Source organism: Corvus cornix, chromosome Z (genome assembly GCF_000738735.6).
Source record: "Corvus cornix cornix isolate S_Up_H32 chromosome Z, ASM73873v5, whole genome shotgun sequence".
NCBI lineage: Eukaryota > Metazoa > Chordata > Aves > Passeriformes > Corvidae > Corvus > Corvus cornix.
In genome coordinates, this window is record NC_046357.1 from 28,556,518 (window position 1) to 28,568,897 (window position 12,380).

At 43.9% G+C, this 12,380-nt stretch overlaps 2 protein-coding genes across 5 annotated transcripts in view; one reads left to right on the top strand and one right to left on the bottom strand.

Moving 5' to 3' along the window:
• BDP1 (B double prime 1, subunit of RNA polymerase III transcription initiation factor IIIB) overlaps positions 1-7,454 on the bottom strand; it is a 52,363-nt gene extending 44,909 nt beyond the window's left edge. For 2 of the 3 annotated variants that reach the window (XM_039566739.1, XM_039566738.1), the window contains exons 1-5: positions 7,223-7,451; positions 2,451-3,003; positions 1,682-1,788; positions 607-666; positions 110-250 (exon numbers count right to left, since the gene is read on the bottom strand). In XM_039566739.1, the coding sequence (XP_039422673.1) occupies positions 110-250; positions 607-666; positions 1,682-1,788; positions 2,451-3,003; positions 7,223-7,404 (1,043 nt within the window). In that variant the 5' untranslated portion in view covers positions 7,405-7,451. Of the gene's footprint in view, positions 1-109; positions 251-606; positions 667-1,681; positions 1,789-2,450; positions 3,004-7,222 lie in introns of all 3 variants that reach the window. The other variant, XM_039566740.1, reaches the window with a different exon arrangement.
• A 444-nt stretch (positions 7,455-7,898) lies between these two features.
• LOC104689778 (small EDRK-rich factor 1-like) lies at positions 7,899-12,380 on the top strand. Of its 2 annotated transcripts, none has more exons than XM_039567630.1 (3): positions 7,899-8,031; positions 11,167-11,275; positions 11,855-12,380. In XM_039567630.1, exons 1-3 carry the CDS (start codon positions 8,025-8,027, stop codon positions 11,925-11,927), a joined length of 189 nt encoding a protein of 62 aa, XP_039423564.1. In that variant the 5' UTR covers positions 7,899-8,024; the 3' UTR covers positions 11,928-12,380. The 2 variants fall into 2 exon arrangements, with proteins under 2 accessions (XP_039423564.1, XP_010398392.2); XM_010400090.4 differs by lacking the exon at positions 7,899-8,031 and adding an exon at positions 8,060-8,221.

The window sequence follows — 12,380 nt, forward strand, 5'->3', positions numbered from 1 at the left end:
CAAACTCTCAAACATAAATACACTCAGACTTGTCCCAGTCCAAAGTAGTCCTCTATTTACAAACTAAGCTGCAATGCAATACTGTCCATGAGTCAGGCACAGAATTTACCTTTCTTCATCCAGAATGATTGAACCATCTTCTGCTACTTTCACACGAGGAACAAGAAGTGGGCCATCCTGACTCTCTTCCCCATTCTCTTCTTCTTCCTCCTCCTCTTCTTCATGATCAGGACCACTTTTCTCTTCCTGTCTACAATTTTTAAGACAGTAAGCAAAAATACTGTTCAGTGTTTTGAATCGCTGCTCAGTATGCCAGACATTCAACAATTGGATGAACTACCCAGCAATGCAACACATCAAGAAATTAGTTAATACATGAACTTTGAAACGTGCTTTTCATTCTGCTTTAAAATGGAAATATGCAAAAACTTAACACTGAAAGCAAAATGTTCTTTAGCCACCCTACCTGCCAAATCACAATTTTTGTAAACTAGGCTGTGATACTGAAACAGTAGAAAAATTCACCTACACTGTTAGTATTATCACAGAAATGCAGTTTTTTTACACCAGAAAACTTTTTGACTATACTTCACCATCAAGACTTACTCTTTCATTTGATTCAGCGCAGAACTTTTTTCTGTTCTCTTTTCTTCCACCAATGAAGACCTAGAATTTCACAAAAAGTTAGAGATGACTGCTTGTAGAGATACATTTCTGCTTTATTCCACAAAATTGGCTTTTAGTGGACAATGAACAAAGAAACACGAAGCTTTTTCTTTTTTCAATTCTTTGTTTCACATTATTTACACATTTGTATCACACAGATTTAAGTCTAACTACACAACCACCACTGCTTAATGAATTTTGCCCTTTTTTTGTACAAGCAGGGACAAAAAAAGATATTTGAAGCAGAAATCCAGTGTAGGGATAAAGGGAATGTGAGAGCATTTTGCTTGTTACCTCCTTAGGGACTATTCAGTGTAGAAGAAAAAACAAGGAAAGTGATAAATAAAACACACAAGTACACAAACATTAACAAGCAGGTGATAACAGCCAATACCAGAAAACTCATCTGCTACTGAAAGAACAAGGACTTGGATACATGTACTTCTATTCACGTGATTGCTTTTGGTAGTTGCAAGAAAAAGGCCCTGCTTTGCTCTGTCTGTGGCAGTCTGTGCAGCCAGCTGCATTAGTAGTCCCTGTATGCACCTCAGCCTCGCCACTGGTGAAACATGTCAGTGGAACAGCAACAGCTACACCCATCCAGTTGGAATGTCAAGACCTCAAGGGTCTTGCAGTGCCTTTTGTACTTCAGCACTTAGAAGGAGAAATGCTTAGCTTCCCGAGTCCACTAGGTCTGGTAGGCAATTATAACATCCCTAACAGCCACAATTAAAAACTTCACAGCAGGCAGCTGAAAAAAAAATCTACTATTCTATCTTTCTACAGAGATAGATCAACACTAGGGACAGGTTCATGATTGTGTATTTCAACAAGTACACTAAGCTCCATTCTCGCTTCTGTGCTAGAATTATGCAGATGTGAAAACTATAAGCTAGTCTAGAAGCTTTTGTTACCATTGCAACAATACTGTATCTGTGCTAATACTCCATATTTAAGTAATATAGAAGTCAAGAAGTAATTTAACCTAAGGACAGAGAAAAGAAGTCATACTTACTTCATCGGATTGTTTTCTGGCAGATAGTATATTAAGTCTCTCATGGTCATTTTAGAACGATCTGGTGGAGAACGTCCCTCAATTACTGGAGGCCTGTGTTTCAATTTCTTCCATACAAAACAAAATGAAACAAAAGAAAACAACAAACACTTAGATTCACCCTAAAAGTATTTTATATTTCACTAACTATTATTAGTTTGTTTACAAAGTACCTCATTCATGGAATTCTGTTGTTCACACACACACACAGCACTTCCAAGAACTAAAACAAGATTATCTTAAAATTTTTAATTCTCAGAAATGGCATTACAGACCCTTATGTCACTTACCCTTTCAGAGGCATTCAATACCTGGCACAAATAAGTTAAGTTATTCAAAATTACAGAACTCTGACAAAGATCAACTTGAAAAAATATGAGACATCCCAAATCCAAGCTTCTTGCAGCACACTTCCCTGCTGTATTACCAACCGCGAAACTTTCAAAATTGGAATGCTGACTATAAAGTAATACCAGGTGTCATGTCAAAAAGACTTGGGGTCTATCAAATAAAAAGATATACAATTCCTTGTGAAATCTGTATTATTAGGGAACAAAGTGCTGCTAGTGCTTATAAACAGAATAAACACATAGAGAGTTACGAGGTACGACAGACTACTAGCAGTAAGCAGCTCATGATCATCAGAAAACACTACTGCAGAGATAATGTATGAAAGGTGAATCAGGTCTTGCCCTTCACAGATAAGCACTGCTAAACACAGAGGCCTTACCATCCGCTCTTTCTTCAGCTCTTCTTTAAGCATTTCTCTTAACTTTCGAGCTTTAAGGATCCTTTCACGGTCAGAACAGGTTCGTTTGACTTTTTCAGGAGAAGACTTTGCAGGCAGATTTTCCTCCTGTGTTTGTGATCTTTCCTGTGTTGGTCTCTCCTTGAGGGGAGAGGGTACATTCTTCTGCAAGCTATCATCACTTTTCTGAGCAGCTACACCAACAGTTTGCTCTTTGTTCACAGATTTTTTTAGCGGCGAAAACTGTGGCACTTGTGGCACAGGTGTTTTCTTCTCAGGAAGCATGGGAGACTTTACAGAGCTTTCAACATTATTCTTTTCTGATGGGGAGGGATCTTTCTGAAGTGAAGCACTGCCATCAGAAGCCTGTGATGTTCGCCTCTGAGGTTTTGGTGTGGAACGATGAGCAGATGATGGTCCAGCTCTTGGTTTGACAAGATTTGGCATGGTGGAGATACGTTTTCTTCTCTGTGTAAGCATCTCTGCAGGTTTACTAGCTTCCCCAGTGTCACTTGTATTATCAGCCTTGTCATTGCTGGAAAATTTAAGAGAGTATTCTGAAGTACTTTACAGTGACAGCTTTGTTACTCTTAAGATGTGTTTATGGGCCAATCAGTATAAACACCATGCTACAGGAAAGCAGTTATACACAAGAAGCGATGCCAGGACCAACCTTTAGCTGGTACTTCCTAATAAAATAATCCGCTATAAGAACTGGCATATTAGTTTCTAATACAAATTACTGATTAACAAACTTGCAACAGTAACACGTTCCCACACCCCGAAGACTGTCTCCTTTCAGCTGAAAATACCAGCACCATAAAGATTTATAAAAAATTACCCACATAATATAGGTGACATATTAAAAACATTTTAACAAAGCTATATGTAACAAGTAGTTTGATGACTTTTCTTACAATAAATGTGAACATTCCTCTTACACATTTGCAAGTAGATGACATGTAAACTCTGACTTCCAGAAAAACTTCAGCAGTCAAACCCTTACTCATGCTTAACACATCAAAAATCCTTAGCTTCCCTGGAAAAAATTGTTATATAAGTACTTTTTCTATCACACATGCAGAAATAATTTTCAAAGTCCAAGTAAAATTGCCAACCATTATGATCACCCCAAATCTGCTGACTCCACCAGTGTTCGCCTTCATGGCTGTTACTCACAGTAAGACTAGTATAATTATAACTGAGTCATAAAGAGGTTTTTTTTTAATTTTATGTTGGAACTATGCCTCGTTTCTGTACGTAAGGACAACCACACCCATGGTTCACTTAAACATTTTTAAAAATGGTCAGAAGCAAATGCTTTCCAAGGAATATAAACAAGTATAAACATTCAGTGAAACTTTTTAAAATTCTCTCTGGCTACTGTCTGTGATTCAGGCAAATGCTGCAGATGATGTGTTTGCATTTAGCAGCCTCTGGTAAATGGCTGAACCAATTTGTCCCACACTGTGAGTTCATACACATTTTTAGTACAGAACAAATGCCCTGGGCAAAGTGTTTAGAGGGCTTATTACATGGTGCCTATTTGTGTGTTTTGAATGAGATCCTTGCAAGTTCCACTCAACACCCACTATTCTTAGTACAGCAGGAGACAGTAGAAAATAATTCTTCATTCACCTTTCCCATACCACCTGTGTTATGTGGAGTTTTTAATCAGAGTACAATACTGGATTTCTGAACAGTTAAATACAATTTAACTGAAAGTATATTAAAAATTTAGAATTATCTTATGCTTATAAAATTTTCACTTCCCTGATAATTAACAAAACTTATTCAGTATATAGAAAACAAAACAGCGTAAAGTGACTGATGCTACAGATGCAGAGTTGAGCAGCTGTGAGTGAAGAGATCAGTGTCTGCCCCTCCACTTCTCCTCATGAAGAAGTTGTAACTGCAATGAGGTCTCCCCTCAGTCTTCTCTCCTCCAGGCTGAACAGACCAAGTGTTCTGTTCAGCTGTTCCTCGTACGGCTTCCCCTCAAGGCCCTTCACCATTTTCATTGCCCTCCTCTGGACACTCCCTAATAGTTTAATGTCTTTCCTATATTGTGGCACCCAGACCTTACCCCAGCACTCGAGGTGAGGCCGCAGCGCAGTGCAGAGCAGGACAATCCCCTCCCTTACCCTCCTGGCAGTGCTGGGCCTGATGCACCCCAGGACATGGATGGTCCTCCTGGCTGCCAGGGCACTGCTGATTCATTGAGCTTGCCACTGACCAGAACCCCCAGGTCCTTTCCATGGAGCTGCTCTCCAGCCTCTCACTCCCCAGTCTGTCCCTACATTGAGGGCTGCCCTATCCCATGTGCAGAATCTGGCACTTTCCCTTTTTGAACTTCATACGGCTGGTGTTAGCCCAGCCATCTAATTTGTTGAGGTCTCTCTGCAGGGCCTCCCTGTCCTTGAAGGAGTCAAGAGGTCCTCCCATTTTGTATCAACTGCAAACATACTTAATATATCTTTCAATCCTGTGTCCAGGTCATTTATGAAGATGTTGAAGAGCACAGGGCTGAGGATGGAGCCCTGTGAAGCCCCAGCAGGGACAGGTCGCCAGTCTGATGTCACCCCATTCACTGTAACCCTTTGCACCTGACCCATGAGCCATTGTTCACCCATCCCATGATGTGTTTATCCAGCCATATGCTGGATGTTTTGTCCAGAGCCAGTCTCGAAAGCTTTACTGAAATCCAAAAAGATTACATGAACTGGCTTCCCTTGGTCAGCTAGGTAGGCTACCCTGTCAGAAGGTTATATGGCAAAGGCCTATTTTTTAGGCCATGAAAATAGATCAGAGTGCTTTTCAGAATTGCACTGGTATCTAGTTTTGAAACTTAAAATTATATTACACTGGCACACCTGTTATACTGCAAACACAAAAGTCTTTAACAAATCTGCTGAATCAGCAACAGTACCACCTAAGTGAAAAATAGTAAAACTGTCTTCATTAAAAAAAAAAAATATCAGATACCAAAGGATCCAGTAAGGTGCTCCCTGTAACATAAAAATTTTATAAATAAAACTTGAAAAAATGACATCCTTAAAACACAATGGAAAACAAGTAAAGATGTAAGATACAAGTTCTGTAAAAAGTAGCACAGGTTTCCTAAAGACATGCCATGCCAACTGGTCTGATACCTGAATTTCTAGCCACTGAAACAGAAGACACTAACACTGTTTCATCATACTGTCATAAGGGACAAGCTACAATTTAAAGAATAGAGGTATTCATGAAAGATGCAAACCCAACTGTACAAAAGAAGTGTGAATGTCGTTCTGAAGAACAATTACCAGACACAGGAAATGTCCTGAAATACTGATCTGTACTGCTTTTGTTGGTTCCCAGTAGCTCCCATGGTGCTGTTTCAGATTTGTGACACAACAGCGTTGATAGCACACCCATGTTTTCAGCTAATGCTGAGCAAGGACTGTGTAGCACCAGGGTCCTTTCTCACCGTGCCCCTTGACTGAACACACTGGGGATGGGCAAGAAGCTGGGAGGGGATGAAGCCAGGACAGCTGATCTCAAACAACTTAAGGGATATCCCACACCATGTGGCATCATGCTCCTCAGTAAAAGCTGGGGGAAGAAGAAAGTAGGACATTTGGAGTTACAGCATTTGTCTTCCCAAGGAACTGTTGTGAGTGAGCGATGGATCCCCTCCTCCTTCCTGGAGAGAGTAAAACACCTGCGGGTAGTGGTGAATGAATTTACAAGTTCGTTTTGCTTATGTGCACTATCAAGTTATTTCTTAATCTACTGAACTGTCTTTATCTTGACATATCTTTTCTTGCACTTTTGCCGTTTTGATTTTCTGCCCATCCCGCGAGGCTGGGAGGGGCATGGACGTGGGGAAGCAAGCAAAAAACTGTGTGGGTTTAGCAACCAGCTGGGCTTAACCCACAACAGGCAGGTCCTCAGGGGGGACCAGTCCTAAGGCCAACTTTACCATGTGCTTCCATCACAATAAAAAGCACTTAAAAAACAAAACAGGCAAAAAAACTCACACAAAGACAGAAAGTCCTCCCTTGCCAGCTCATGAAGAAATGAACACAAAAGAGAAAATGCTGTAGGAATGCAAAATCAATCTCATCTGGTTACAGAGCACAAAGAATTTTTGCTGCACACAGCAAACCAGGGCTCCTGGCTGCTGTGGAGCCAGAAAAAACGAGTGTCAGACCATACTGGGCCACCCAGTCCTTTGCAGTCCTCACTTACAGAATCACAGAATCAAACAGGCTGGAAAAGACCTCGAGATCATCGAGCCCAACCTATGACCTAACACCACCTTGTCAACCAGACCGTGGCACTAAATGCCATGTCCAGTCTTTCCTTAAATACCTCCATGGACGGTTACTCCACCACCTCCCTTGGCAGCCCACTCCAATGTTATTCCAAGCACCTGCTGCACAACCGCAGTGAAGAAACGCGGGTTCAGCTTAGGCTGCGAACGCGTCGAACATCCACAGGGCCTTGTCTGACAACCACGGACGCGCTGTCAGCGAGCACCGACCGCACGCGTGTTTCAGAAGGTCTTCAGAACGAGCCAGCCTCCTACCATAGCACTGACAACTAGAGGGTGACAGGCCACGACAACCAACGCTACGGAAAGACATCACTACCTCCCCGAATCCGCCGGGTCCCGCCCTGCACAGGCCCGCCCCGCTCCCGGGGGTCCGCGGCCCGGTGCTGGCGACGGCCCGACATTGCCCGGCCAGGGCGAGCTTGGCGGTACTCACCTCTCTGCCCGCCGCGCGTCCGCCGATACGGCCACGGTCCCGGCTCTGTCCGCCACCGGAGTGTCCGAACCTGGGAGTTCCGGCGGCTCCGGGTCCGCTCCGCCAGTGGCAGTGCCGGTGGCGGCGGCCCTGGCCGGTGGCCGCACATTGGGCCGCACGGTGAGACGGGCCCGCCGGAACATGGCGGCGGCGCCGGGAAAGGCGCGCGCCGGGCACTCCCGGGAGAGGCGCGCGCCCGCCCGCCGGCCCACGAGCTCGGCGGCGTCAGCACCGCGCGGCGGCGGCCCGGTAAGGCCGCGAGCCCGGCCGGCTCCCGGCGTGCCGCCCCCGCGCCGCGCCCCGCGACGTCATCAGCGTGCGTCAGACGGGAGAGGAGGGGCAGGATGGGGAGCCTGTACAGGGCAACCAATAACGGCGCCGGAGCCGCCTGTAACGCCCCAGCAACTTCTCGGCCCCTTAGCCCTCAGCTCAGCCGGCTCTAAGCAGCTCTCCTGGCGCCCGCTTTGGCGCCGAGTCCAGGCTATTACACCAACACCCTCCCCATCTCTCCCTCACACCCAGGCCCGGGAAGATACATGGCAGCAACCTCTTAGGGATCCCACCCACGGGGGCGGAGGCAGCCGCGCGCATCCCGCTGATTGGGCTGGGGCTGCGCGGCGCCGTGACGTCAGCGGCCAGAGAGGACCCATAGGGGGCAGCGGCGAGGGGCAGCGCTTCAGGCGGCTCCGGCGGTGGCAGCGGTTCCGTGCGCTTCTGGGCAGGTGGCGGCCGTAGCGGTGCTGCGCGGCCTGAGCGTCTCGCCATGACTCGTGAGCACCGGGGGTGCTGCTTGGGGCTGTTGGGTAGCGAAGTGGGCGGCGGAACTTGGGCTGCCCTTCTGGTCGGCTCCAGGCATGGGCGCAACACTGAGGGCAGCTCGGCTGGGAGTTATGCCGGGTCCGGGAGTCGGCGTCTGGGTCTTTGTGGACTTGGCGTCCCACTGGCAAAATCTCGGCAGCAGTGAGTGCGTGGGGATGAGGCTTTTTCCCATAGCCTGCCGCCGTCCGAAGCAGGAGGCGAAAACATCCTTCTCCGCCTTCTGATGTAGCAGTGCTGGGGGGATGGGGGCGAGAAATACAGGTGATGATGGGCTGCAACAACAGCCAGTCCCGGGTGCCGCCCAGACTGAAAATAAAGGACTTTTGTTTCAGTGCCGAGCACTGAATATTATGCTGCTTAACTTGTGGCTGTTGAGAGTGTTGTTGAAAGGGCAAGAGCACTTGGTAAATCATCACTGTGTTCAGTGCTGACGAACGGCAATGTTCGTATACCCGCTCTAAAATGGCGGAGAACTGTGGACCGGACCCAGGGTGCTCTGGCTCTCCTGACTGCTGGGATTGCTCCTGTGCCTTCTGCATGTTATGTTTGGCAGTACAGAAGCTCCTTGTGTTTAGTTGAGGTCGTGCTTTCACATTCAGCTCGAAAATGTGTAGTAATGAGGGCACACTGCTGCAGAAGTGTAGCTGAAGACTTGGAATGTAAACAGTTTGTGCACAGAACGTTATAAAGAGGCACGTTTAGGATTTTTGTTTGTATTTTCCTTCTTCTGGAGTTGGAAGAGCAAGGACAGGTTGAACTAAGGTATATGTCTTGCACAAATAGGCCAAGATGGGGATGCTTGAGGAGGAATGTATAAAGATGTAGAAGCAGGAAGGGTGTACTGGTCTTTTTGTGGCAGTTCATGCTTGAATTTCAGGAAGCTGAATTGTCTTCTGTTGGGACAATTTCATGGAAGATTTGAGTTGATATTACAGAATGTAGAAAACACCGCTGGCTCCCTTGAAGGTAGGGATACTCACTCAGTATCCCAGGTGAAGTAGTGGGGCCAAATAGTCCTTGGCAATATTTACTTGGAAGCAGGGATGGTACAAGTAAGTTTCTCTTTAGATAGTTGTTTAGTACTCTGTGTTGTGTGCATTCTGTATTGCTCAGCTTTTCTATGTGCTCTGCTTTGCTGTGCCAGCTGCTTTTCAGTGATGCAACTGAGTCTTGTTCCTAAATTCAAAACCGTACTGTGTGTATGGAAAAACTCTGCAAGGCCCATGCCCAGTGTTTGCTCGGAAAACAAGGAAGAACTGGAGGTTAAGGGTGGAGAGTAACCGCTCTTAAGGAAGTGCATGAGGTTTGGGGTGGAGTGTAATTCTGGCTTTAGCAGTGTGTTTTGACTTCCTCTCTGTTTTCTTCATGATAAAAGAAGATACTACTTTTTTTTTTTTTTTTTTTTTTTAAAGCACCATAGAAGAGTGCTTTTGTTGCTGCCCAGTCGTTCATATAATGTTCTTGCCTCCTGAGCACCACAAGTCAGGAACCATTTATGGCCTGGAATGTGTCATCTGCTCATGAGTCATCAAGTTCTAATCAACACTAGTACTGCCAGACACAGTTTGGTTTCCTTCAGTTCTGAAGAAACAGCTGTCCTTTGTCTAGATGGACTTTGGGGACAGGATGCTAGTGAGGAGGATGAGTAGAAGTTCTGCTAGCTTTTTCAAAAAAAAAAAATTTTTTTTTCACTTAATGTCCTGTCAAAAAAATATTTTCCAGGGCAGGAGCAGCCCTTGGGAAGCAGCAGTCATACAGGGCTGTTTTCACTTGAGCTTCTGGCATCTCTTACCAGGCAGTCCATGGGCTGTTGTGAAGAATGCACAAACCCCTGCTTCTGCAGGGTTGCTTTTGTCTACTTGTTGATGTGGCAGGTATTTGTGTCTGCTCAGAAATGGTGTGGGTACAAGGTGGTGGATCATATCAGCAGGTTGTTGTTTAAAAGTGACCTAGTCCTAAGATGCTTTCGTAGACCAGAAGTTACACTTCAAGATTGAGATCTCTGGCTTTGAGACTGAAAGATAGCATAGGCAGTCTTAAGACTGTAGAGGGACTGAAAAGAGACAGAACAGAAATTATGGAGAGATGCAATTGTCATTTTTGAGCATAAAAGAATGTTATCATGTTCGTTCAACAGCACAAATGATTATGCCTAGCATATCTGAAACATTCTCAGTCCGAAAGAAGTAGAGCAGGAAGTACCAAGCCAGTGAACCAGTTCTGGCAGGTTGGAGCAAACTAGAACTAAGGAAGAGAATACTGAGTGAAGATTACCAGCTAATGCAGAAGAGTTTGTAGCTGTGATGTCTGTGGCCGTTGCCTGGAAGACCCTGAGTATTTAGATGGGGAGTTGAAAGTTTTGATGCCATGCCCTCAGGAACTTTGTGTGAGCAAAGAGATTGCATTCCTAACTTGTGGCAGTTTGTGTGGTTGGTAGTCCCGGGGAAAGCTGTCTCTTCCCTGAAGAAGTGTCGTCTATACTGACAGTGATACGGGTTTTGTGTCTATATGTCTATATATATATATAAAAGAAATGTTATTCTTCTCACTTTCATTGGTAGTAAGGCCAACCAATTGCTAAGGCCCGTGCTTAAGTTCTGCTCTTGATTTCAAATTAAAAAAAACCTTTTGAGGTCACCTCTTCAATAGTATTTGAGTGTAATCAATTTTAATGCTGTTCTTTCAGTCTAAAATTAATTTGTAAACTATATTGAATGCTAGAATCTGTTTGAGAGTGGATGACTCCTCTTTGGATGAGTTACTGACATTACTGACATTATTCTGCCCAGCCTATTGGTGCAATGGTTTTCCTTCAGTCTTTTACAGCAAACTACATTTTGTTTCTGTAAGGAGTATTAGAATTTTGGTGATCTCTTGAACATGACATACAGAATTGTAAATGTGACAGCTATGAGCCTTTAATTTCTCCTGTTGTGCACCAGAAGAGGACACTGAGATAGAAGATATGACCATACTAGCTCTACACATAGTCCCAAACTGTACCACCTTTATAATACTTTTGCACAGGCAGACCGTGTGGAAAAAAACAAGTGGTAGTACTTGTTTAACTGTATATTATCTTGCAGGTGGGAACCAGCGTGAACTTGCCCGCCAAAAGAACCTGAAGAAAACTCAGGAGATCCACAAAGGCAAAAGGAAAGAAGATAGCCTATCTGCTTCTCAGAGGAAACAGAGGTAAGATATAGTACAGTTGAGTAAATGTTTAGGCAGAAAAGGAGGGGGAAATGGGTCAGAAAGAATCCATTGTCTTAGCTGACACAGCATTTAAATACTTTGTTTTGATTCATTGTCCAGTCATGTGCCAGAGCATAAACCATGGATGAAATTTTGCTTTATCTGCTGTTAAACAGATCTGTTTTTTTCTAAGTCCTGTAAAGCTGCTTTTTTTTTTTTTTTTTTTTTTTTTTTTTTTTAGCAGCTTTTTGCCTACTACAAAGAGGAAACGATTGTGTAATGCTTTCTTGAAGATGTTTGATCCATTATGTCCTTTACTTCTAAAACTGAAAGAATTATATGAGGTCTACTAATCAAGTAAATTGTCTGCCTCATGGGGTAATGCATGCACTGAAAAGACACAGGGTAATAAAAACAGTGCTCATGGCTAACTGAGAAATTTTATACTGATCTTTTTACCTTCTTCAAGTGGGGGTTACTAAAGGGCAAAAGCAAGCTGGAGAGAACTCTGCTTAGAAAAATTGTGAGCCAGTATCCAACTCTTTTTTTTTTTTTTTTTTTTTTTTTTTCCCTTCTCAGAGACTCTGAAATCATGCAGCAAAAGCAAAAAGCAGCTAATGAAAGGAAGTCTCTGCAGGCAGGAACAAACTGAGCTGGCGCTATGGAGAAGATAAAGTGCACCAATGAAGCAGAAGGACCTAGAAGATCATTTATAAAAGTGTCAAACCATTAAATGATTAAATGTTTATTGTGCAGAGTTGTTCAACTAGCATTAGTTAGAGTATTTTTCTGGTTACTATAGGCCTAGTTGTCTGGAGTGCTCTTTCAAAAACTGACTACACTCTTCTGCATGTGTATGAATAAAAGTACCAAGCAATAGCTTTATTCTAGCTTTTGCTGCATTTGTTAGTTTTACTTAGTGGTTCCAGAAACAGAATTTCTGAATCTACAGTTAGACCAGATTTGGTTGTCTGAATTCTCAGAAGTACGGCTTCATTCAGAATGGAACACACTTGTAAAATGTGCTTAACCTTGCAGAGGTGTGAACTGTAAATCTCACCTTAAAATATTTTTACAATAAAATGTTGCATGAAGTACTGTCTAA